Below are 24768 nucleotides of genomic sequence, written 5' to 3' on the forward strand. Positions count from 1 at the left end.
CCTAGCACATTGTGCATTTTCAATACAAGCAAACAAAACCCAGTATAGCTTTCATGTGTAGTTTGTCTCTATATAATAGTTGCACCAATGTTATGCTCTTTTCATCTTGATGTGAGGCTCAGACTGCACTATGGGTTTTGGAATTTATCGGAGAGTTTTGTATGGTTAAATTTATGTGGTGTGTTTTGCATTCTGGGTTTTGTTGTTTTGGTGAAACTGAATAATGGGTAGCAAAAGTTGGGTGGCATTGGTTCTGTTTGCGATCATAGTTTTTGAGGGTTATTTCATTGAACCAGTAAATTCTGCCACTGTGACATATGACCATAGAGCACTGGTTATTGATGGGAAGAGGCGGGTTTTGCAGTCTGGTTCTATCCATTATCCTAGAACCAACCCTGAGGTGAATTCTGAATTCTGAAATCTGTATTAAAGGGTTCTGATTTGTTTTGTTTGAGAAACTTTGAAAGGCTATTAGAGGATCAATCATAATGGTACTGATCAAGGGATTGAACTTGTTTTTGGGGTACAATGCAGGTGTGGCCGGAGATTATTAATAAGGCCAAGGAAGGAGGACTTGACGTGATAGAGAGTTATGTTTTCTGGAACTATCATGAGCCTGTAAAAGGCCAGGTATACATAACTTTATCATTTGTTGTTGGTAGTTTACAAAGAAACTTCAGCGCCTGGTATTAAAGTTAGAAACCTTCATATTAATGTGGATGGTTTCTTTTGGTGTTGTAGTACTACTTTGAAGGCAGGTTTGATTTGGTGAGATTTGTGAAGACAGTGCAAGAAGCTGGCCTTCTAGTTCATTTGAGGATTGGCCCTTATGCTTGTGCTGAATGGAACTACGGGTTTGTTTCTGTTTCGTGTTACCTTTTTGTGATGTATTGACAATGGCATCAGTTTCGTAGTTTTCTTACTTTAGTGGAATATTGTTGTAAAATTTTACTGATTCTTTTGGTATCATTGTCTTATGGCAGGGGATTTCCTATTTGGTTACACTTTATTCCCGGAATTCAATTCCGTACTACAAATGCACCTTTTAAGGTTAGTACATGTATTCTTGTCAGTGGAAATAGTTTCTCACAACAAATGCACTAGTCTCAAGTCGGTTTATATTGATGTCTTATGAACAAGGGAACTTCTCTATTTGTCAAATGCAGAATGAAATGAAGCACTTTCTTGCAAAAATTGTTGAAATGATGAAGGAGGAGCATCTCTTTGCATCACAAGGGGGGCCGATCATTCTTGCTCAGGTGCTTTTTCTTTCATAGGTTAGCTACAAGTTTCAGAAATGACACATCATGCTTTGAACTTTAAATTCTTATATGCTCATTACTTATATGTCGTCTAATAGGTTGAAAATGAATATGGAAATGTCGAAGGGTCATATGGAGTTGGTGGAGAATTATATGTCAAATGGGCTGCAGAAACTGCTGTTAGTCTTAATACAAGTGTACCTTGGGTGATGTGTGTGCAAGATGATGCACCTGATCCAATCGTGAGTGTTTTACTTAATTTTCCATGAAACGGTATTGCTACTCAGGAGATTAGTTTGCTTTTCTTAAAAGATTGCATGAACTTTAACTTACCAAATTATCTCGTCTAGACCACTTTTTTTCTTTTCTGGTTTCTGTACAAAGGTTTCATTATTTTCATAAACTACCTGCAGATAAACACATGCAATGGATTTTATTGTGATATGTTTGCCCCAAATTCTCCAAATAAACCGAAGATGTGGACAGAGAATTACAGTGGATGGTAACAATCTAGCTGATTTAGTGTGTGTAGCTATTTGCCTATTAGCCTATATACAATTTATATGAACAAAAACCAGCTTTTTTGTTCATTTTAGAAACACAAAATATTGAAGATCATATCTTATTTATAGGTTCCTTGGATTCGGCAATCCAATTCCTTATAGACCTGTTGAGGATCTTGCTTTCGCTGTTGCACGGTTTTTTGAAACAGGTGGTACATTTCAAAACTATTATATGGTAAGCCACGCAGGATTCTGCTTCTGTAGTTCCAGCATGATTGATAGACGGATTATCATGGTCATCATCATATAATTTCTCTTATTTCCTTGCAGTATTTTGGTGGGACCAACTTCGGGAGAACAGCTGGAGGCCCTTTGGTTGCAACAAGCTATGATTATGATGCTCCTATAGATGAATATGGTAAACTATCCAGCAATTGGTTTGAAATGCTACTAGTCATTTTGTTAATAGGAATTGCACTCCATCTTATCATGCAGGTTTTCTTAGACAGCCAAAATGGGGCCACCTGCGTGATTTGCACAAGGCAATAAAGCACTGTGAAAAGTATCTGATCAGCTCTGATCCCACTCGAGTGCAACTTGGAGTAAATTTAGAGGTGCTGAACGTATTTTAATCGAGAAACTTCAATAATCTATCTGGTCTTAAATGCAGTGTCTTTTTAGTTCAGTTTTAACCAGTCTTTTCCCTTGATCGATCTTATGTCTTACTCCATTCTGACTTATGTTTTTCTTTCTGTGTCAGGCGCATATCTACTATAAACATTCCAATGAGTGTGCAGCCTTTCTTGCCAATTATGGAAGTAGATCAGATGCAAATGTCACATTCAACGGACATGTTTATTTCCTTCCAGCTTGGTCTGTAAGCATCCTTCCAGATTGTAAGAATGTTATATTCAACACCGCCAAGGTACTTCCTGTAATTCGTACTGCAATGCAGTATTTCATCTTGCACATTCAATACGTATTAGATCTACTGGAGAGACGGTCCATTATATGATCATAATTGAAGGTCTCATTAACGATTACACGCCTTTATTGGCCATCTTTATGAAACTTGTTCTCACAACAATTATCATCCTTGAAGGTTGTCTCACAAAAAACTCTTGGAGATCCTCTTTTTGCCAGCACAACACTGAAACCATCTTCATGGGGATGGTACAAAGAAAGAGTTGGTATTTGGAGTAACAGTTCATTTAGTAGCCCAGGCTTACTGGAGCAGATAAGTACCACGAAAGATACTAGTGATTTTTTATGGTACTCAATAAGGTATGATACATAACAAATCCCCGGCGTACTTGTATTCTAGTACTGATCTGACAACTCATTTGATGTGCTTCACCATACTGGCAGTATCAATGTGAATGAAGACATTGCACCTGGTCAAGGGAAAGAACTGTTTTTAAATATTGAGAGCCTGGGACACGCCGCTCTAGTTTTTGTAAACAAAAAGCCTATAGGTAGGCACTCTTCCCATCAATTTGTAGTGGAGTAAAAGACTTGCCACCAAAACTTTAGTCCTGATGTATCTATAGAAGTTTCAAATAATATACTGTTCCTTTTGTGCTTCTTTCTATCCAGAAGAACCTTCAATATCACTATCTTACAGGATTTGGATATGGTAACCATGAAGATGCTAGCTTCATCCTTAATGAGAAGGTTGCTCTGAACCCTGGAAACAATACCATTGATATGTTGAGTATGATGATTGGTGTACAGGTACATACTACTATTTGATGTCAACTTTCATGGATGTAAAATGATCTTGTGGAATTTCCTAACTTATTGTTAGTAATCTACCATCCTCTTTAACATACTCATCGCTTCTTGATATAGCATTCAGAAAATTTGTGTATTAGGTTTACTAACTATTCTCTGTGTGTAATTGTCCAGAACTATGGACCGTGGTTCGATGTTGCAGGAGCAGGAATTTTCTTTGTTGTTATTGCTGACTTAGAGACTGGAAAAGTTGATCTTTCTGATGAAGAATGGACCTACCAGGTTAAAGTCTAATAGCTTCTACATGAGAAATATTGAGTTTCAAAATCCTTCCGCTGGAAATATATATTTTCTATTTATGCTACAAGTATGATATCACATTATATACTTGATATTTCCTTATTTTCAGGTAGGAGTGGAAGGGGAATACCTTGGATTGGATAACATAAGTCTCGCAAATAGTTCACTGTGGACTACAGGGGCTACTCCACCAGTTAATCAGACTTTGATATGGTACAAGGTAAACAATTGGCATGCATAGTTCGATGTTCTTTCTTTCACATGCTTGGGTTGATGTTCTTTCCTCATTCTCAGGTTTCATTCCTTGCTCCTGAAGGAAAGGGTCCTTTGGCATTAGATCTTGCTAGCATGGGAAAGGGGCAGGCCTGGGTTAATGGGCAGAGCATAGGGAGATATTGGTCCACGTATCTCTCACCATCTACTGGTTGCAACAGTAGCGGTGTTTGCGACTACAGGGGAGCCTATGATGCAAATAAATGTCTAAAGAACTGTGGTCAACCAGCTCAAACTCTGTAAGATTGGATAATTGGTTTGCTTGTTTTCATTTCTATATAAAAAATGTACTATTTGTCTATTGCACAAGGACTTTAGCTAATGAGAATGAGGATATTATGATTTTAGGTACCATATTCCTCGTACTTGGGTACAAGATGGAGAGAACCTTCTAGTTCTCCATGAAGAGCTTGGGGGTGACCCTTCAAAAATCTCTGTGAGGACACGAACTGGCCAAGAGATATGTGCGTATGTATCAGACACTGATCCTCCGCCTGCCAGTTCTTGGAAACCAAACTCTGAATTCATGTCCCAAAATCCTGAAGTTCAACTGACCTGTGAACATGGATGGCACATTACTTCAATTAACTTTGCTAGCTATGGAACTCCTATCGGAAGCTGTGGTGCCACTTTCACTCTGGGAACTTGCAATGCTGATGTCTTAACAATCGTTGAGCAGGTAAGAGGAATCTTTTCTTCTTTCTATATTATAATGTGGAATTTGTGCATTTTTTGGTAAGAGTTGGAGAAAGCTCAAATAAGCATGCTTAAAACTTTGTTTCAATAAACTTGCAGGCTTGCCTTGGCAAAGAAGGATGTTCGATTACCATCTCCACAGAAACCTTAGGTGATCCTTGTCCAGGTGTATTAAAGAGTTTAGCTGTTCAAGCTCTTTGCAGAAATTGAGTGACCATCGCCTTACACCAAAGACAGTTGAAAGGATCCTTCCTAGGTGCAATGGGATTTTGGTGTTTCAAATTTGGGATCTGATACCGATGTCCCATATGATTTGTTTCTGTGATCTGATACTGATAAGTCACTACGATTTTCATTTGGCACCTTACTCGTGACAATGTAATTGACATTGTTCTTACACTAGGCAAGTGAGTGCATCTTGAATGATTTCTATCAAAACTCCATATTATCAGTGCATCAGTCACATCTTCACTTTGATAATCATAGATATCAGTTCAGTATACATCATCACCGGTTACTAAGATGAATCAAAGTTACAAAAATCCATGGGACGGCATGAAGCACCAAATTACAACTGAATGATGGACTAATCCCAGAATGTAAGAGCACAGCAGTACATAGTGAAACAATAAATGCACATTAACCTTTTATTCATGAGGTCTAAGCATGTTGTTTGCTTAAATACACCCCAACAATCATATCATCACGGAAAAAGTAGAATCTTTCCGATATGCTGGCTACTTTCCAATAACTGGTGAGCCTCTGCAGCTTCAGACAAAGGGAAATGCTTGTAGATCACAGGTTTCACCTTGCCAGCCACAATTGCAGGCCACACATGGTCCTCCACCTCCCTAATTATTACTGCTTTGTTTTGTGGACTTCTGACTCGCAAACCAGCCGCTGCATACACAACAACAATATGATACAGATCATAAACAAGGTGCAGCAACTCTTTGCAAAAGAGCGGTGGAAGGCATCACTAAATTAGCAGGATAAACTATCGTAGTTGCTCAATTATCTATATATCAGAAAATGCACAGCAAAATAACCTGTGGAGCAAAAAGCATGTGGTACTAGAAGTATATGAAGTGAAAATTGTAGTACCTTGGATGGTAAGGCGCTTTGAAAGCACCACACGGAGATCTAATTCTGTGACAGAGCCACTCATTGTCCCAATGAGAAAAAGCCTCCCATCAAAATTTAAGCTGTCAAGGTTTCGCTGAAAATAGGCTTGCCCGAGGCTATCCAAGATGACATCAACACCTGCCAATGGACATACTTTTCATGTACAACAGCAACAGAAAAGAACTCATAAAGGTATAGTAATCCTTTTTGACTAATACTAATGGGGTGTTAATATAGAACAAACCTTTGCCACCTGTTTCTTCCTTTACGCGTGCAACAAAGTCCTCTGTCTTGTAATTGATACATACATCAGCGCCAAGATCCTTACAAGCTGCTAACTTTTCCTCATTACCTGATGATCCAAGATTAATATACATAAATACGAGAAAACCAGTTTTGTGCCATATATGCAATAGTATGACTTACCTGCTGTGACAAACACCCTAGCTCCCCAGTATTTAGCCATCTGAATCGCAAATGTACCAATTCCGCTAGAGCCCCCATGAATCTAAAATTTCGACAATGTTAAGAGGTTACACAAAGCTATACATCAGAGACAGAGAAAAAGCAACCACAGATGCTTGGAACTTAAACAACAGCATTTGCAATGTGATGATTATATACCACATTTCCATAAGGAAGTTACCAAAAGTATTTCACCGGAAGATAGCCGGCTAATCATAAAAATAGTGGACCAAACAGTGCACGCCACTTCGGGAAAGCTTGCAGCATCCTTCAAAGAAATACCAGGTGGAACCGGAAGAACCTGTCCTGCCGGAACAGCCACCTTCTCGGCATACCCTCCTCCATTAAGTAGAGCACACACCTACATTATCCGAAAAAGGTCAAATCTGATTTCCCTGATTGAACATAACAAAGGGTCATTTTACATTATAACAATTTTATGGAAACTTAGATTGTAACTGATTAACTACTAGACCCTAGTACTCGAATGACAACGAATCAATGAAGCAAATTCCAAATCTGATGAAAACAAAATCCAAAACCATGATCAATGGTTTTGAGCTCATGTAATCAACTTAAGCTACTCATCAGCAAAACCTTAATTTGGCTTATGATTTACATCCAATCTTCTAAAGACAACCCATGTTACCTGATCGCCGACTTTCCAGCGTGACACGTGTCCTCCGACGGCCTCGATGGTTCCGGAACATTCGAGACCAGGGTAGGGACTAGCACCCGGAGGTGGTGCGAACACTCCTTGCCTCTGAAACGCGTCGAGCTTGTTCAGCGCCGCCGCCTCGACTTTGATGAGGACCTCGCCGTCTTTGAGTTCTGGGTCTTCGACTTGTTGTAGTTGGAGGACCTCGGGCCCACCTAGGACTGTTATCACTACGGCCTTCATTGACTTTCAGATTCAACTGTGTCTGTGTCTGTGTCTGTGTCTGAGTTCCGGCGGGCTTTGTAGTGAAAACAAGCGAGGCGTCGTGTGGAATGACAAAATCATGCATGATTAAACGAATCTTCTGAGATCATGAGTCCCATTGTTATTAAGATCATATTTCGGATTTTTCTATTTCTCTTAATAATTTAGACCATCGTTTTTCATTTAGCATTTTCTTACTGAGAGAGAGTTGTTATTACGAATTTCATTTTCAGACTTTCAAACTACATGTCCACCTCTAGTTGTCCTTGGTCTGTGTGTTGAAGATTTTGTTCGTTTGCAACGTCGAAAAAGGCGCATAGAAATCCACAAGTTAATTTATGTAAATTCAACTAGTGGCATTCAGGACTACATACATACCTGTGAACCATCCAGAAGCTGTTCTTACACTAGAGGTTTACCGTAATGTGAGAATTGAAGCTGGATTTTACTATATACTAAGCGTCCTATACTGTTGCGGACAGTATAATGACGGTTTTACCCTCAGTTTTTCCCTTCAGTTACGGTCCTGCCATTATTGAGATATGAATAAGAACGCAGGCGCATGCGCATGGAGATGAAATCGGTAGAGAGAGTGTGGAGAGCGAAGAGTGAAGATCGGAGGTGGTTCGATCTTCCTCAGCATCACAGGCTCATCGATCTACCCGTGAAAGGTAATCATCGATCATTTGGTCTTCCCTTTTTAGTCTTTCGTCATTGCAATCATCGATCTACCCAATGAAATTATTTACTCAAATTTCCTTTTGCCCAATCCAATCATGCTTTTCCATACCCACCCATTGCATCCTTATTGAGTTTACTATAAATATGTGGTTCTACGGCTTCTTCAAAGGTGGTTGATTCTATTTTTGAATCTGTATTCTTTTCCCCCTGCATGGTGATTACTTTACTTCAAAGAATTTGATTATGTTTGGTTTTTGGATTAAATGGCTTTTGTATGATCATCCAGCCCTTTCAGTCTCTCTTGCTTTAGCTATCCCTAAATACAATGCCTCTTGATTCTATTTTTAAAGCATACCCATACCACTATATGCATTAAATTTATGCATAAACTGGATATAGTCAATTACAAAAAGAATATATGCATTAGTATTCTTGCAGTTTATGCATTAGTATATACTAAAGGTACCACTATTTTCTCTGCGTGTCATTAGCTGCCTTTTTTTCATTGTTGTTGTTGCAAGCAGCTCAAGTTCTAATTTAACAAAAACTTATCAAGGCGTTATTGAGTCTTGATTTGGGGAGGAAGCTCTCAGATGTTTCTACTCTTTGTGTGAATATTTGTTTGTTTTTCTTTTCTATCACACATGTTTTGAAAAAACGGTTGCATGATGTTTACACACCTACATGGATATAAATATTTTCAGCGAAAAGTGTAAAATGTTGTAATCCATTGCAGTTCAACGCTTTACTACTAGCTATATGAGATCTGCCAGTGTTTTTACTTGGTCAAAATTATAGAGGTTTCATTTTTGTTAGGTACTCGATTGTTTGGATATATGACTTTATGTTGGTAATAAAATTATATTTGTTTTTTGATTAAAGATTTTTGGTAACTTTATAGATGTGAATGTGATAATGAGAGTTTCTTAGGGGTTAATAAATCCGGAAGATTAAGTCCTTTTCTGACAAAATCATTTTTGTGCAAGACAACTGAGATTCCAAATTCTTTTAGTCTGTGCCTTGGGATTTGGTATTAGTTAGTTTCTAGTTCTCAAATTCCCTCTTTTATACCTTTATCAGTGAGGTGGATTGGCAAATTTGATGGGCATTCACATTGTACTATGGTTTTGGATTTTGGTTGTTGAGATTTATTCCATTTTCTTTACATTCTTTGTAATGAGTGATGATTTTAGCAGAAGTATAAATCAGTATATGATGCTAAAATTACTTTCTAAACAAACATTATTTGCTCTTTACTTATTGAGTTAAAACACAGCAGAATCAGGGATCCGGAATGGATTACTCGCCTTGTTTACGATAAGTCTTTCTTTAGATGATATGAGGAGGCTGAATGCTAATCTTGGGACAAATTGGGGTTTTGAAGCATTGAACTGCAATGGATTACAACATTTTACACTTTTCGCTGAAATATTTATATCCATGTAGGTGTGTAAACTCACATTTTTAGGTTTTCTACTCTGTCGGAAATTACATTCGTGCATAAATGCCTTCCACTTATGAGAAACTTGTCATGCTAGCTTAAAGAAAAAGGTAATGGTAGTGGTCATGGATGGAAATGCACTGATCATTATTTGAATAATTTGTTTGTATGCTTCAATATCCAAAAGTGAAGTATGTAGTATTATACTGAGGATGGTTCATAACTATAAAAGGATGTCCAGTGATTCCTTTTTATTGTAATTTTATTTGCCTTTAGATTTGTATGTCTGATCCTTGTTTCTATAATTGGGCGAGCCTGACAGTTTCTTGCTTTCTCACTTATTTGTGTTAATCACAGAATGGGTCGCAAAGCAGGTTCGATATACATTAATCCAAAGAAATTTGGTGCTTTTCACAAACCTTGCATGAAGGAAATGGTGACATTTCTCAGTTGCTTGGCTCTTAACAGCAACTGTGATGAGAAATGTGTAAGGCAGAAGGACCTTTTGAGTACTTGCATGGATTCTCAGGTACATTTTAGATTTCCTTTGTTGTGGGTTCTGCATGTTCACAGTTTCTTTTCCCCTTTTCTTTCTCATCATTTTCTATTAGGCTTAAAATCTGTCCCTTTCTTCAATTAGCAAACTTTCTTCAAAGACTGTCTCTAAAATATCTGGCCTTTATTACAGAGCAAGAAAAACAAGTCAATGGGAAGCATTAATTACCACTTGCAGAGGCTGAGCAGGGGAAGGAAGTAGTTCGCGTCTTGTAGAGAGCAAACTTAAAACTAAGGTCTGATTCTTTGGAGTCATTGGGTGGCAGATGGTAAGTTAGGGAAGCTGTTCTATTGTTGCACCTTAGAATGTTCACATGTAATTCTCCATTTTGATTGTAGTAGTGCCTAAGCTGTGAGAAATTATGGATATATTATTTTCAACTATTCTCTTGTAGTTGAATGATATTTCAACGAATTTTGTAACCAGTCTTGAACAATTACTCCTCTAAAGAAACATAATATCTTCAAGAAAAGTTTAGAGATACTGAAATTGTAATTTATGAAGGTGTTACCAATATATGCTGAATTGGGTCAACATTCTCAGGTGCAGCAAATTCTGACAAACACACAAGCGCATTGCAATATGTTGGTTGTGTTTCGTGCAGATCGATGCGCAGCTGAGAATGCTGAGCCAATTTAACATATGTTGGGTTCTTGCTGTGCTTGGTGTTTTCTTTTCATCTAAGATAGAGATAGATTTGACCAAAAAATAGAAACAATAAAAGACAGGCAGAGACATCTAGTGGGAATCCATTTTAGGTGGAGCTAACATAACTAGCAGTTGTGGAAGGTATAAAAGGCTCACGTACAATTGCCTCATTATAGAGTTATTGACATGCACAAGACAAAGTTTATGGACCTGAAATTTCGACTTGGTGCTGGATATATCTGGATTGTCACCAGGGAGACTGCAGGCACACCATTGTAATTAGAGACATGCGATTGCTTCATCAGGAGGATGTGCAGGGCAGTGCAGTTTATCCCATACTGTTATTCCAACTGAAGCTACATGTACGAAAGTGTAATGTTTGTAGGATACATAGAGCTACCAAGGTGACTGTAGATGACAAATATGCTCTGAAGAACCCTTGCTACTTCTGTAAGCAGTGCTATTACTGTGGAGGGTAATGGTTCTCTGCATTATCAGGACTTCAAAGTGTATGATTATCAGCATGATCAACTGCGTTGATGTGTTGATGTCTTTGTAGAATGCCTCCATAGTACCTTCCTCTTCATGTATTTATATTACTTCTCCTTTTATTCCTTGATTTGGCTGTCTCTGCAAGTCACAGCAATGTGAATATGAAAATTGGCCATCATTAAGCTCATGAATGTGCTGTGCAATTCTGTAGAAATCGAATATCTGCATAGTACAGTTCAATATCTGCAGAGAAAAGCGTGATTGTATATATTGCATATGTATCTGAAGGTTGCACTCATCTGAATATGAAATTAGCTGAACCAAGTCCATTTTTTTGTTGAATACTTTGATTACAAGCCTATTCTCCTTCAATGACTAGGGATTTGATTATTCTTACATGAGGTATTGCAACTACTTCACAAAGAGGTTATTGTTAATAAGCTCATAATTTTGCTGCATGATTCAATTGAACTGGGGTTGTGGCTGACGATGTTATATCATATGAGAACAAGATCCTACAATGACACAGAAGGGAAAGAACAGCGAAACACACTAGCTCTTTGATAATAAGAAGTCAGTACCATTGCAAGTAAAAGAAGATGATAATGATGATGGATTTTGGAAGATCATACTGGGGAAAGTACCAGATTAGCATCAGTGCATTAGCTCTTTGAACCTTGAAGACTAGTAGTTCAATTGCTCCAAGATACAGTGCCTAAATAATTGTTCATGCCTGGCTTATGCAGTTGTTAATAATATTGGGTGTTTGGTCTGGTCCAAAGACCTTATTGATATACAGGAATTTTCCAAGGGGGGAGTTGATACTTATATTCGCCTTGCACGCTAAGAACTAGATAAATGATGACAATGTCTGCAAAACTGTAGTTAGCAATATTTTATATATTTGTTTTCATATTGTAAATTAATTGGACAGGTGAGGAAGAGCCAATTATGTTGATTGCCGGCCTTACAGCAATTGGTTTAGTGATTATGTTGGTTGCCATGGTGTTGGCCTGTTGGGTTTGCACAGGTTGCGAGCTAACCATTATACAGTATCGTTATTTACTGAGATGCATCAGTTTCACAAGAATTCTGAGGGGGAGCACGAAGCACGAAGCACGAAATTACAAACCGTATGATAGATTAAGCTTCATGTATCAGAAAATAAGAGTACAGCATAAATATAGCTAAACCAGAGTCACATTAACCTTTGCTTTATTCCCAGAACATAGAACCTGGGTGCATGAGGTCTGAAGCATATCACGGAAAAAGTAGTATCTTTCCAATATGCTGGCTTGTTTCCATTAGCTGGTGAGCCTCAGCAGCTTCAGATAATGGGAAACGCTTGTAGACAACAGTTTTCACCTTGCCAGCCACAATTGCAGGCCACACATTCTCCTCCACCTCTCTAACAATTACTGCTTTGTTTTCTGGACTTCTGTATCTCAAACCAGCCGCTGCATGCACAACAACAATTTTTTAGAGATGTCTAAACAAAGTGCAGCAGCTCTTTGCAAAAGAGGAGGGTTATCACAAAGGTTTTAATACTGAACTCAAGATTTGATCACTGTTGTGGAAGCAGATATGCAAGATGACATGTAATACTGAAACGTAGTAATGTACTGACATAAATCTATTAAGGAACAAAGGAACCGAAGTTGGAGAAAACACATTGTGCTAAATGCTAATTAAGAATCATCAACTCCATAAAAGGTCACAATACTAGGGACAAGTCAACTTCTGGAAATGCTTGATATTGATAGCCACAAGGATGCTTAAAAATCACAAATCATTTTCAAACATGGGTATCCAGTAGTATTTTCCTCTCAAATGAAACTCAGATTTCATCATAAACTATCATAGATACTCTATCATCGGTATATGAGAAATTTCTGAAAAGCAATATACGAGGCAAAAAGCCTGTGGTACTAAAACCAAGTAAAAATTCTAGTACCTTGGATGGTGAGGCGCTTTGAAAGCACCACACGAAGATCTATTTCTGATACAGCGCCACTCAGGGTCCCAATGACAAAAAGCCTCCCATCAAAAGCTAAGCTGTCAAGGTTACATTTAAAATAGGCTTGCCCAATGCTATCCAAGATGACATCAACACCTACCAATGAGCATACACCAATATGTTATTCATACTCAACAGTAACTGAACGAACACAAAAGGCCATGTAATGCTCTTGCGTAAAATTAATCGGGTGTTAATAAATAGAACAGACCTTTGCCGCCCGTCTCTTCCTTCACCCGTGTAACAAAGTCCTCCGTCTTGTAATTGATACCCACGTCAGCCCCAAGCTCCTTACAAGCTGCTAACTTTTCCTCACTACCTGATGATCCAACATCAATAACCTTAAATGTGAAAAACTGAAACTTGATTCTGTGCCAGATGTGAAAAAGTATGGCTTATAAACTGAAAACTGATTCTGTGCCACATGTGCAAAAGTATGGCTTACCTGCTGTGACAAATACCCTTACTCCCCGGTATTTAGCGATCTGAATAGCAAATGTACCGATTCCGCTGGAACCCCCATGAACCTGGAATTGCGCCTCTGTTATGGAGATACACAAAGCTAAAGCAATCCACTTGTTCAATTATTTTATGCCTAGATCTAAAGCTTTGTTCAAGACAATATAAGCAAAACAATGCCATAAATACCAACATAAAGATCATCTACATGATAGAAATTTTACTTCTAGTAGTATATTCCATACATCATCACGAAAATGTATCAAGCAACAATTTGAGAAAACCAAATACTGCAAGTTATTCAATACAGAAACAAAAAGCAACCAGAGATCGATGTTTGTAACTTAAACAACAACATTTCCAATGTAACACTAATACACCAGATTACAATATGTAAGCAAATTACCAAAAGTGTTTCGCCCGAAGATAGCCGGCTCATCATAAAAATAGTGGACCAGACAGTGCACGCCACCTCCGGAAAGCTCGCAGCATCCTTCAAAGAAATCCCAGGTGGGACCGGAAGAACCTGTCCCGCCGGAACAGCCACCTTCTCAGCATACCCTCCTCCACTAAGTAAAGCACACACCTACATAATAATCCGTCAAATCTCATTTCTCTAACTGAAAGTAACAACAGGGTCATTGAATATTCCTAATTCCAATTCCTTGTTAGCAAATATCATTACATTTTTTCTCCCTCTAAACTTTACAACCAAAAACGACCAATTCCTCTGAGAAACAAAACACACAAAGCATAAGATCAATTTTTTTCTTCAGATTACCTGATCGCCCACTTTCCATCTCGACACGTGTTTCCCGACGGCCTCGATGGTTCCAGAACATTCGAGGCCGAGGTACTGACTGGACCCCGGAGGTGGTGGGTAGAGTCCCTTCCTCTGAAAAGTGTCGGCTCGGTTCAGCGCGGTGGCCTCGACTTTGATAAGAACCTCGTCGTCTTTGATTTCTGGGTCTTCAACTTCTTGTACTCGGAGGACCTCCGGTCCGCCGGGGGTCGTTACCACTACCGCCTTCATTGAGCTTCGTCGGCTGTGTCTGAATGGTCTGACTACCTTGTCTTCTTCCTAGCGGGAGGGATATATATAAGTGTCACTGCGGCGGTGATAAAACGACGTGTCGTGGAATTAGGATGCTATCCTTTTCCAACAGCACTATCTTGAGTTCAGCACTTGAGCTCATGCGTGACGTCTTTTATACCAAGGCAAAATTATCCATAAATCTGAAAACAGTTTCCGGGTGAGTACGAAAGTTTTGATTTTATGTCTTTTTAGTCAAGTGAGAGTCACCATTTCTTATGCCAATGAAAATGGTTCAGATTATGAACTTTTGCGATACTATTAGTGAAGTTGAACTTACACTAAACCCTAAACCCTTATGGGGTTAACATCAATTCCAATGTATTGTTGTTGATGGCAGATGGACATAACATTGCTACTGTATCACAACTATCACATTATGGTCGAGCGGTACCAATGAGAAGGACCAGAAAATGGGCAAGGTATGAAAACAATGAATAACGTCTAAGCATTTTGAATTATTAGTGGAGGCGCCTCAATTTTACTGTATGACGATATGGTATATAAGAGTATAGTAAATTATTAGTATATACTGAGATGAAATAGTTTTACATTAATTAATCTGAGGCAGAGCATGATACAACCACATACAAACATGAACCTAGCTTAGCTTTATTCTCAAAATATACACCCGGATTCATGAGTATGTTGTTCAAATGAATATTGAGAATAATGGAATCACGGAAGGAGGAGTATTTTTCCTACATGTTGGCTACTCTCCATGAGCTGATGTGCCTCTGCTGCTTGAGAGAAACGGAAAATGCTTGTAGATCACGTACTGTTTTCACTTTTTCACCTTGCCGGCCGCAATTGCAGACCATACATTTTTCTCTGTCTCACTCACTATGAATGCTTTGTTTTTCTCGACTTCTAGATCGCAAGCCAGCCGCTGCATGCACAAACACGAAAGGATAGAGATGTTGCATGTTAAACAAAAGGTCAAAAGGTCATAAACCTCTTGCAAAGAAAAGGGGAAACAAATTCTAGTACCTTGGATGGTGAGGCGCTTCGCAAGCACAACACGAAGATCCAATTCTGTAACTAAACCACCCATGGTCCCAATCACGAAAAGCCTCCCATCAAAGTTTAAAGCGTCAAGGTTTCGCTGAAAATAGGCTGCCCCAAGGATATCCAAGATGACATCAACACCTGCCAACGAGTATATATCAGTATGTACGACATCACTGGGGTGTTTACACAACAGAGCAAACCTTTGCCACCAGTTTCTTCTTTTATTCGTGCCACAAAATCCTCCGTCTTGAAACTCAAACCACCGGAGATTTTTGAAACTCAAACCATTACGGCACGCATTTCATCGGAACAATTAATACCACAGTATTAGACTATGTTGTTACCAAAAATATTTCCCCAGAAGATAGTCGACTCGTCGTGAAAACAGTCGACCAAACAGTGCATGCCACCTCTGGGAGACTAGCTGCATCCTTCAAAGAAATACCGGGTGGGAGTGGAAGAATTTGTCCAGCCGGAACAGCCACCTTCTCGGCATAGCCTCCTCCCGTAAGAACAGCACACACCTGCATTACACAAATTGTTACAGTTCTGAAAGTATATGCATTCAGCATTCATGATTCATATACACTTCAATCACAAAACCGAATAGAAAAAACAAGATCAAATTATATTTGCCAGTAGAATTAGTGTTTGATGGGAAAATTGGGTTCCTTTAACCAAACCTTTGTACTCTGTACTCTAATTTCAAACCATTGATCTAGCAATTCAAACTCTGATGAAAGTAACGCTAGCTAAAATAATCAAACTAAAACCTCATTTCACCATTTCAGTAATCAAACGCAGCATAAGAACAAAGAACATTCACATTCCAAATCGATCACCTGATCACCGGCTTTCCAGCGTGACACTTGTCTCCCGACGGCCTCGATGGTTCCAGAACATTCCAGGCCCAGTAACTCGCTGCAACCCGGAGGTGGTGGGTAGAAGCCAAGCCGCTGTAAGCTGTCGGCCTGGTTCAGTGACGTGGCCTCGACTTTGACTAGGACCTCGTAGTCTTTTATTTTGGGGTCTTCCACTTCCCGTACTTGGAGGACCTCCGGTCCGCCTGGTGAGGTAACCACTGTGGCCTTCATTGATCTCAGCTTCTTCAATTATATCAGACTGAAGTGGTTGATTTGAGGTTTCCGTTTGAATGTACTGGCTTCTCCTCCCAACACACACACACACAGAGACAGATTTATATATTATGCATGTGTGTGCGTGTAACTCTCGTCTCTTTCTTTTCATACGTTCATAGTGGTTTAGTACTAATTCAATTGGTTGAGATTATAAAATGTGAACTTGATCAAGCATTCAAGCTCATGCGTGACGTCAAAACTATTTAAAGCTCTATTGATTTTCTTTCGAGACTTATGTGTGAGTATATTGGGCAATTACCATTCAATACATGATTTCCCATTGCCACAAGGAAACCGGAACTTCAAGGAAACAAAGAGGAAGATACGATCAAGCATAGTTGATCCACTGATCTTGAGTTTAATATATATTCGTTCCAAATCATGTTACACATTTTAAATTGATTTACATGTCTATTAAATTGATTTGGTGCATTTTGCATTAAAGACTTTTTGCATGCAAAACAAATAAGTTTTGATATCTTTCTATATCTATCTTATTTGGTGTTTAAAGAAAAAATTTGTTTGAGGGGGAGTTTTCCTCTTGTATAAAAGGCTTCGAAACTAATACATGTTGTGGGGGTTTTCATCTGCAGTATAAAAACGTTTGTTCATTCTTGAACCATGAGTTTCTGTCAAAAACTATTTTTCTGAAAACTCTCTTTATTTGTTTCATGCTTTATCTTGTGTTGTCCGGTACTTTCATAAATTATTCTCAAAGATCAGTGAGACATTGAGGACAAGAAAGATCAGTGATTTGATTAGAGTTGATAGATTGAAAATCAAGTACATGTTAGATCAGTTGTAAATCAAGTTAGCATTTGTTGCTAAGTGATTGTGTATGTTATGAACAACACAACTTGTGTACTGTAAACTCATTTGATTCATATTGGATTGATCTTTCGTGTTGGCTACGTTAAAAGCCACGCAGTGAAGTTTCCTCAGTGGAGAGGTTTACACTGCGTTAGCAAATTCTGTGTCCCTATTGATAAAGTACTTTTGTAGTTAAGTTGGTCTTTGGGTTATAACACAATATCGTTCCATTTGGTATTTTCATTCTGTTTTTCTTTTTCATCTCTTTAGGATCTTTACATGTTATTTGCCTCAAGAATCAAGATCTTTTAATAACATTTTATCGGAATTAAATTTTATAATAGATGTTTTTGCTTCTGAAAGATTTGTCATCGACCGTCTTTTACTTAGTAAATATTACAATACCTATGTACGCTCAACTTTTATGTTTGATCAAGTTTGTAGGGGTTGTGAACTTGTGATTGGGTCTCTATTTTTTTTTCTTGCTCAATTGTTAGGTACAAGAATTTAAGCAAATTTTAGTTATATATATACAATAATGCAGAAATTAAATGTGGGTTGGAATTATTCTCAAAAAAAAAATGTAGGTTGGAATCAGATATGTTTTTCTCAGATGTGACCGGAAAATTTTTCTCAAAAAATTCCTCATCTTTAACCCAAATTTGTGGGGACTGACGTGACCCACCATATATTTTTGTCTTCTTAGTAATTTTAACCAAACGGGGAGCAAACGACATGTCGTGTGTGTATCAAATAGAACTGGATTTTGTTCCTCCTCTTCCGTAAACATTCTGGGAAAAAAAAAGAGAGAGAGAAAGAAATAGAAGAAAGCAGGAGACTTTGGTTCAATCCAAACCCGAAAAGCTACCATTTTTAAGATAGATGGGTTTGTTTGGGCTGTGGTGGAATGGAAGTGCGGTAGGGTTTCTTCTATTGGTGCCTGGAATTCTGGGTTGGGGCAAAGAAGGCCATTATGCAGTTTGCAAGATAGCAGAGGTCAGTGAGTTTTTACAGTACTAAAGAACTCATCTTTATTTATTTATTTATTTTTTAGATATTGGGTGCTCTTGGTTTTGTATGATACTGCTTTGAAAATGTATTAGTAGAATGATGTGATCTTGCTTTGATATTTGTATACAATTTTGCTGCTACATGGAATGGCCAGTAAAATTTGATGTGGTTGATGAAAGAGTGGTTTAACATGATGGGTATTAAATTTGGGTAGTAGAGTTGTCAATACCATATAGTTGGAGCAAAATGTGTTTGAAAGGTCAATTGATGAAGTAAGGGAGGTTTTGTAGACATGTTTGCGCCTATATTGTTACTTTGAAGATGGTGGTGAGGTGGGTTTGGAATCTTCAATGCTGATGAGATACCATTGTTTTCTTCAGGGATTTCTGAGTGAAGATGCTTTAGCTGCAGTGAAAGAATTGCTACCGGAATCTGCTGGAGGTGAACTTGCTGCAGTTTGCTCCTGGCCTGATGAGATTCGCTTTCATTATCATTGGAGTAGTGCTTTACACTATGTTGACACACCCGATTTTCTGTGTAACTACAATTACAGCAGTGAGTAGCTAGTTTTCAGATGGTTCAGTAATGCTATTTGATGTATCATATGTTTCATTTTCTGAATGTTTCTCTAATTAGATGACTGAGATTCTCTGTTGTGCTATATATGCATGTGTTATTATTTCAGTGACTTCTGCCTGCAAGTTGAGTGCATGTGTTAATGCAGGCTCTATTTTGCCTAGCTTCTCGCTCTTACTTTGATTCATGTTGATATCTCTAATAGGAGACTGCCATGACTCTGCTGGACATAAAGGGAGATGTGTAACTGCAGCAATATACAACTATACGATGCAACTTTTGACTTATCAGGATTCCATCTCAAAATCAAAATGTACGCACACATATTTATTGGATTCACTCTGCCATTCCGAAATATTAATATTCCTGAATATCAAAATCCTTCATCTTTTTGTATTTTATCACAGACAACTTAACAGAGGCACTTCTTTTCTTGTCTCACTTTATTGGGGATGTCCATCAGGTTTGCTCTTCATACTTGTTCCTCAAAACGTAAACACCTATAAGAAAAGCAAACCGTGCAATGAGTCAATCACATACTATCTGTGTGTTTAGAAGCTTATACATTTTGGCTTATTTTAGAAGAGAGGAAGTGATTTTCATTTTTCCTGAACGTCATGTATGGTGTTGACAGCCCCTACATGTTGGTTTCACTGGAGATCTAGGGGGGAACACAATAATAGTCCGTTGGTATCGCAGGAAGACAAATCTTCACCATGTAAGTCATACTTTCCCTAATTGCCAGTATAGGACTTCAATACACGTTTATGCTCTTTCCCTATACTTCCACTTTAGTTCCCTAGTCTTTCTTTGTGGTTTTATTTTTTATGTGAATGATTGTGCAAAGCAACGACCAGATATTATAGGTTTGGCTTACATACTGTTTATGTTATTTATAAGCAGAATGAAGTTAGGTTCTCTAAAAGAATGTTTTTGTTCCAGGTGTGGGATAATATGATCATTGAATCTGCTGTAAAGACAATGTACAGTGAGGATCTTGGACTCATGATAGAAGCCATTCAGAGGAATATTACGGTGTGAAGTTCATCTCTTATTGTTGTTTTGTTTGTTTACTTGATCTTTTGCCCTGACAAGAGGTTTATATACCTGTGCAGCAACATAATACTTACGTTTTTTTAATTCTTACTATCCATAGGATGCTTGGTTCAATGATATGTCATCATTGCAGATTTGTACAAATAATCGGACAACTGTATGCCCAAATGAGTATGTACATGTTCCTTTTAGTTCATTTATTGCTCAGTACCGCTTTGTGTGTAACATGATACCTAATAGCATGAGGTGCTTGATATGCTTATATACCTGATACTTGGTCTTTTTACTTCCCAAGTTCTAGTTTACATATGTGTGAACTGTGAAGTAGATGGCATCGTATATTTTTACTTTATTTTAGTCTCCTGAGCACCAAGTTGATAGTTCAAAGCTGTTGAAAGTTGTGATGAGTCTGGAGGATTCAAATAGATTCTAGCAATTGATTGGTCCTGAAAACATGCATATTCAATTTGGCGCCAATGATTCGAATGTCTTATCATGGCTGAAAGAGTGAATACTAATGCGACTCTTAGACATCAATGCATTCTATTAGTTACATTGTTGTCTGGTAGAAAAGAAATTAACACATTAAATCTAGTATGAAAATATTTAACTTGCTTTTGGTCTTGCAGGTATGCTTCTGAAAGCATTCGTTTAGCATGCAAATTTGCTTACAGGAATGCCACTCCAGGAAGCACTCTGAATGGTATTTTCCTTTTTCTTCTTTCTAACCGAATTATAGAATAAGATGATATCAAACCCTAACTCAATAATCACTTTCTTAAAATGGAAAAATCTCAATAATATTGAACTCTAGCTTCTCTACTGGTTTGCTCTGGTTGACTTTTGCATCAGCGACAACCTAACATTGCATATTCTAGACATATTTATATGATCACATCACATGGACACACAGCATTTTCTTTTGATGCTCTGTATATTCTAATTACAGTGTTTTCGTTTCTAATCATGTGATTATGTTTACAGATGATTACTTTCTTTCTCGGCTACCTGTCGTGGAGAAGCGGCTAGCTCAAAGTGGGGTTCGCTTGGCTGCTACCCTCAACCATATCTTCTCTTCTGAACCAAAAATTGCTGAAGCATGAAGATAAAGAAAGGATAGGGATGGTGATGCATCTGCAGAAGAACATAATTGGGCCCAGCATTTATTGCTTAAAAGCTATTAAGATTGAAGACCTTGAAGTTCCTCATACGCGAGTCGTCTGCTTAATATATTCCTCATATGTTGGTGATGATCCCTTTATGCCAGAATATACCCCATAAACCCACCTTGCTTCTGTTAAAGGTCAACTTTTGGGGTACACTTATAATAGTGGGAATATCAAACTTGTACTCATTGACAACCTTTGGTGACTTGTAAATTTACGTAACTAAGCCCTGCCAAAGGCCTATAAATAATCTGTATAGTATCCTTATATTGGAGGAACATAACATTTGGTCAATTAACCAGAGAAATTTCTTCCAGATGGATAGTTACAGAGGCTTTGGAAGATTTGCCAATTATTTTAGTGAATTTGTTTTGTTGCTTGCATTTGTTTGCATTTTAGTCCCGAGAGCTCAGGGATGGAGCAAAGAGGGTCACACTATGACGTGCCGGATTGCACAGGTAATGTCAATTCCATTCTTCTCCGAATTTGGTCTTGTTCTGTATGGAACAACGAATTTCAAACTTATTGCCCAACTAGTTGGTAACAACGCGTAAAATAGTCCCTATAGAGCATCATATTGCGTAACCAAATCAGAACTTACAAACTTAAAACCCATTAGGTTGGAGAATATACTGACTAATTATTGATAAACGACAACTGCATGCAGGCACTCCTAGAGCCTGAAGCTGCAGAAGCTGTTAAAAATTTACTACCTCATGATGTCAATGGCGATCTGTCGGCTCTGTGTGTGTGGCCTGACCAGATCAGGCACTGGTACAGATACCGGTGGACTAGCCCTCTTCACTTCATTGACACACCTGATAATGCTTGCAACTTTGAATACTCAAGTAAGCCTAATTAGAACTGCTTATCATCGAGGATTATCACAAAGTTAATGCAGTAATTAAATTCATTTGGATATGCATTAACAGGAGATTGCCATGATGAACATGGTTCCAAGGACATGTGTGTTGCTGGTGCAGTCCAGAATTTCACATCTCAGCTTTCACACTACACAGAAGGAACATCTGACCGTCGATGTAAGGAAGCTAATCGACCAAATTAATATCCATTTTATATATTGATGATATTGCTTGAAGTTTTGTCAATGGCTAGCTTTCTTGTATTGTACCACAACATCACTTAACATGGTCTCTTTGTCATTGACTTTTTGTTTGTAGATAATATGACCGAGGCCTTGCTTTTCTTGTCACATTTTATAGGTGATCTCCATCAGGTATATATACACATACGTGAATGAATTTGCAGGTGGAGTACAGAGAATGATTTCTTTAATTTAAGTTGTCATGGTCATCGTGACCATCTTCTTGTTTTTCATAGCCAATGCATATTGGATTCACGACAGATAGAGGAGGAAACACAATAGACTTGCGTTGGTACAGGCACAAATCCAATCTTCACCATGTAAGCATGCACTTGTTGTTGCAGCTTATAAGAGGAACAATCAGATAGTAGTTCATCATTTTAGCTAGCTGTTACTAATATTTTCTTATTCATTAAAATAAATTAGAAATGATGATAAGAATTCAAATTGCATGCAGGTTTGGGATCGAGAGATTTTACTTCAAGCTCTGCATGATTATTATGACAAGGACATGGAACTCCTCCTGCAAGACATACAGGGAAACATCACAGATGTAAGTGCCGGATGATAACAATATATAGTTATCAATTAATTACTAGTCTAACAAATTGTGCTAAGTTCTTAAAAGAGTAGAGGCGTTAGTTATGTTGTTGATTTCTTCGTAAACAGGGAGTCTGGTCTGATGATGTTACCTCATGGGGACATTGTGATGATATCAGTTCTTGTATAAACAAGTAAGCTCGCTCCAATCATTCCAGATTTTTGTGATCATTTAGTGTTGTATCTGCATTTTCATATTCTATTATTGTTGGTTAGTACTTTTCATCGATATTTACATCCTCAATGCTAATACCTTGTTAATGTCAATGTAGGTATGCTACAGAAAGCATAAACATAGCTTGCAAATGGGGTTACAAGGGCGTTGAGTCCGGTGATACTCTAACAGGTATATACTACATTTGTATATGCACAGAGTTTGTAATCAATCTTGACCCAATTCTTTGTTAGTTCTGCATAATATGATTGAATGAGAATTTATGGTTTTGTTGTAATGGTGTGAATTATTGTAGAGGATTACTTCCTCCCTCGGCTACCTATTGTGGAGAAGAGGATTGCCCAAGGTGGAGTCCGGTTGGCAGCTATCCTCAATCGTGCCTTCTCCTCTGAATCTGAAGCACAACCTGCTGATCATCACAAAAACAAAAGAGCATCACATTCACCCACTTAGAACTACAAACAGTCTTCAACTAGAAAAGGAGCTGCTGGTCAAACTAGTTCCATTGTTCAAGCATGAAGCTAGAGAGATCTTTCAAAGCTGCTTGAAGACTAGCTTATAGTTCTAATTCGTTCCTAATTGTTATTTATTCTTCCTCCTCTTGTCTAAATCTAGAATGGTAATTGTATTAATTTAGAGAATTTTTAGATATCATTTTATTCCCATTTCCTAATGTATCCATGGCGGCAGAGGGATTGGTTTGAGCCCAGCCCAAATTGTAAGCCCAACTTGGAGGCCCATTCCTTGTTCTTGGTGCATCAATTCTTCACGGACTCTATTGTGACGTATGTATATAAATCTACATCCATCCATGACGCAATTGAAACTATATTCTCTTCGATGGTCGGATTATGTTTCAATTTCAAGCCGTATATTTTTCAGTTCTCTGCAATCTTTGCCCTCTTCTTCTTTTGCACGCAAGCATTAGTCTATTCTCGCAGATTGTAAGTATCAATTTGTATTATTGTTTCAGTTGCATGCGAGTTTCAGGTTCTGAATCCGCCACCGCCTAATACCATAATTGGCCATGGCTTCTGCGGGATCTAATATGCAAGTATTATCAACTTTGGAGCTACTGTTATTATGTGCCACTGATACGTACTGCTCTATCACAGTCTTCGGACTCCTAGCTCATTTTGGACATAGGATGATCATGGTTGCCTCCAGACATAGACCAAAAGAAATTATAAGTAGCCCGAAAATCTACCTCCCCTTCGTGTCGTTAGCGTTGCTAGATATTATAGAACTCCAGACTTTCCAATTGACTAACATCAATCTTCCCTTGATAACACACTCGCCTTGTATGAACTCATTTGTGTGATGAGGTTACACTACTATGCACTTGCGTGTTTAAAAGCCATCGTCGGGCTACTGCAAGGCAATGCTAGTGACAATAGGACCGAAGGTTACACAACTTTCAAATATCCAATGAAAAAAGGATCGGGATTGTTT

The 24768-nt window shown here is 38.2% G+C and overlaps 6 protein-coding genes and 1 pseudogene across 8 annotated transcripts; 4 read left to right on the top strand and 3 right to left on the bottom strand.

Annotated features, from left to right (window-relative positions):
- Window positions 1-107: 107 nt before the first annotated feature.
- LOC112165610 (beta-galactosidase 8) lies at window positions 108-5167 on the top strand. Its single transcript, XM_024302187.2, has 19 exons — window positions 108-400; window positions 535-630; window positions 742-854; window positions 984-1050; window positions 1167-1259; window positions 1361-1504; window positions 1676-1764; window positions 1895-2000; window positions 2096-2183; window positions 2261-2379; window positions 2526-2690; window positions 2868-3049; window positions 3134-3240; window positions 3390-3499; window positions 3674-3781; window positions 3909-4019; window positions 4094-4311; window positions 4421-4751; window positions 4868-5167. The coding sequence occupies exons 1-19, from the start codon at window positions 224-226 to the stop codon at window positions 4976-4978; spliced, it is 2535 nt and encodes an 844-aa protein (XP_024157955.1). The 5' UTR covers window positions 108-223; the 3' UTR covers window positions 4979-5167.
- Window positions 5168-5211: 44 nt separating this feature from the next.
- LOC112165613 (quinone oxidoreductase PIG3) lies at window positions 5212-10952 on the bottom strand. 2 transcript variants are annotated; one of them, XM_024302190.2, is made up of 7 exons: window positions 10817-10952; window positions 7008-7380; window positions 6540-6719; window positions 6320-6401; window positions 6138-6245; window positions 5873-6031; window positions 5212-5668 (listed from the first exon to the last, which is right to left on the bottom strand). In XM_024302190.2, exons 2-7 carry the CDS (start codon window positions 7257-7259, stop codon window positions 5472-5474), a joined length of 978 nt encoding a protein of 325 aa, XP_024157958.1. In that variant the 5' UTR covers window positions 7260-7380; window positions 10817-10952; the 3' UTR covers window positions 5212-5471. The 2 variants fall into 2 exon arrangements, with proteins under 2 accessions (XP_024157958.1, XP_024157959.1); XM_024302191.2 differs by lacking the exon at window positions 10817-10952 and having other exon boundaries at window positions 6147-6245; window positions 7008-7596.
- Window positions 7796-10988, top strand: LOC112165615. Of its 2 annotated transcripts, XR_005800737.1 has the most exons (4): window positions 7796-7951; window positions 9760-9931; window positions 10091-10226; window positions 10850-10988. XR_005800737.1 is itself a non-coding variant. In XM_024302193.2 (3 exons), exons 2-3 carry the CDS (start codon window positions 9761-9763, stop codon window positions 10157-10159), a joined length of 240 nt encoding a protein of 79 aa, XP_024157961.1. In that variant the 5' UTR covers window positions 7796-7951; window position 9760; the 3' UTR covers window positions 10160-10439. The 2 variants fall into 2 exon arrangements, 1 of the variants encoding a protein (XP_024157961.1); XM_024302193.2 differs by lacking the exon at window positions 10850-10988 and having other exon boundaries at window positions 10091-10439.
- A 1224-nt stretch (window positions 10989-12212) lies between these two features.
- LOC112165612 (quinone oxidoreductase PIG3) lies at window positions 12213-14655 on the bottom strand. The gene is made up of 6 exons (XM_024302189.2): window positions 14356-14655; window positions 13981-14160; window positions 13561-13642; window positions 13327-13434; window positions 13053-13211; window positions 12213-12555 (listed from the first exon to the last, which is right to left on the bottom strand). The coding sequence occupies exons 1-6, from the start codon at window positions 14605-14607 to the stop codon at window positions 12359-12361; spliced, it is 978 nt and encodes a 325-aa protein (XP_024157957.1). The 5' UTR covers window positions 14608-14655; the 3' UTR covers window positions 12213-12358.
- A 690-nt stretch (window positions 14656-15345) lies between these two features.
- On the bottom strand, window positions 15346-17001 carry LOC112168245 (annotated as a pseudogene).
- Window positions 17002-18379: 1378 nt separating this feature from the next.
- On the top strand, window positions 18380-21752 carry LOC112167251 (endonuclease 4). The gene is made up of 9 exons (XM_024304254.2): window positions 18380-18623; window positions 19019-19193; window positions 19420-19527; window positions 19622-19677; window positions 19849-19932; window positions 20157-20249; window positions 20371-20441; window positions 20900-20973; window positions 21255-21752. The coding sequence occupies exons 1-9, from the start codon at window positions 18510-18512 to the stop codon at window positions 21371-21373; spliced, it is 894 nt and encodes a 297-aa protein (XP_024160022.1). The 5' UTR covers window positions 18380-18509; the 3' UTR covers window positions 21374-21752.
- LOC112167250 (endonuclease 1) lies at window positions 21721-24201 on the top strand. Its single transcript, XM_024304253.2, has 9 exons — window positions 21721-21894; window positions 22104-22284; window positions 22369-22476; window positions 22618-22673; window positions 22778-22861; window positions 22999-23094; window positions 23211-23275; window positions 23414-23487; window positions 23612-24201. Exons 1-9 carry the CDS (start codon window positions 21754-21756, stop codon window positions 23767-23769), a joined length of 963 nt encoding a protein of 320 aa, XP_024160021.1. The 5' UTR covers window positions 21721-21753; the 3' UTR covers window positions 23770-24201.
- The last annotated feature ends 567 nt before the right edge of the window (window positions 24202-24768 follow it).

Source organism: Rosa chinensis, chromosome 5 (genome assembly GCF_002994745.2).
Source record: "Rosa chinensis cultivar Old Blush chromosome 5, RchiOBHm-V2, whole genome shotgun sequence".
Lineage (NCBI taxonomy): Eukaryota > Viridiplantae > Streptophyta > Magnoliopsida > Rosales > Rosaceae > Rosa > Rosa chinensis.

Excerpts from the sequence above, each read along its gene's own strand:
- LOC112165610 (XM_024302187.2), top strand. The coding sequence starts at position 224 with ATGGGTAGCAAAAGTTGGGTGGCATTGGTTCTGTTTGCGATCATAGTT. Across the intron at positions 2,691-2,867 it reads TTATATTCAACACCGCCAAG|GTTGTCTCACAAAAAACTCT; the intron begins GTACTTCCTGTA and ends TCATCCTTGAAG. Across the intron at positions 3,782-3,908 it reads ATGAAGAATGGACCTACCAG|GTAGGAGTGGAAGGGGAATA; the intron begins GTTAAAGTCTAA and ends CCTTATTTTCAG.
- LOC112165613 (XM_024302190.2), bottom strand. The coding sequence starts at position 7,259 with ATGAAGGCCGTAGTGATAACAGTCCTAGGTGGGCCCGAGGTCCTCCAA. Across the intron at positions 6,720-7,007 it reads GCTGGAAAGTCGGCGATCAG|GTGTGTGCTCTACTTAATGG; the intron begins GTAACATGGGTT and ends CGGATAATGTAG. Across the intron at positions 6,402-6,539 it reads CTTCCGGTGAAATACTTTTG|ATTCATGGGGGCTCTAGCGG; the intron begins GTAACTTCCTTA and ends TCGAAATTTTAG.
- LOC112165615 (XM_024302193.2), top strand. The coding sequence starts at position 9,761 with ATGGGTCGCAAAGCAGGTTCGATATACATTAATCCAAAGAAATTTGGT. Across the intron at positions 9,932-10,090 it reads GTACTTGCATGGATTCTCAG|AGCAAGAAAAACAAGTCAAT; the intron begins GTACATTTTAGA and ends CCTTTATTACAG.
- LOC112165612 (XM_024302189.2), bottom strand. The coding sequence starts at position 14,607 with ATGAAGGCGGTAGTGGTAACGACCCCCGGCGGACCGGAGGTCCTCCGA. Across the intron at positions 14,161-14,355 it reads GATGGAAAGTGGGCGATCAG|GTGTGTGCTTTACTTAGTGG; the intron begins GTAATCTGAAGA and ends ATTATTATGTAG. Across the intron at positions 13,435-13,560 it reads AAGGGTATTTGTCACAGCAG|GTAGTGAGGAAAAGTTAGCA; the intron begins GTAAGCCATACT and ends TTGGATCATCAG.
- LOC112167251 (XM_024304254.2), top strand. The coding sequence starts at position 18,510 with ATGGGTTTGTTTGGGCTGTGGTGGAATGGAAGTGCGGTAGGGTTTCTT. Across the intron at positions 19,194-19,419 it reads GTGTAACTACAATTACAGCA|GAGACTGCCATGACTCTGCT; the intron begins GTGAGTAGCTAG and ends TATCTCTAATAG. Across the intron at positions 20,974-21,254 it reads TCCAGGAAGCACTCTGAATG|ATGATTACTTTCTTTCTCGG; the intron begins GTATTTTCCTTT and ends TTATGTTTACAG.
- LOC112167250 (XM_024304253.2), top strand. The coding sequence starts at position 21,754 with ATGGATAGTTACAGAGGCTTTGGAAGATTTGCCAATTATTTTAGTGAA. Across the intron at positions 21,895-22,103 it reads TGACGTGCCGGATTGCACAG|GCACTCCTAGAGCCTGAAGC; the intron begins GTAATGTCAATT and ends AACTGCATGCAG. Across the intron at positions 22,862-22,998 it reads ACAAATCCAATCTTCACCAT|GTTTGGGATCGAGAGATTTT; the intron begins GTAAGCATGCAC and ends AATTGCATGCAG.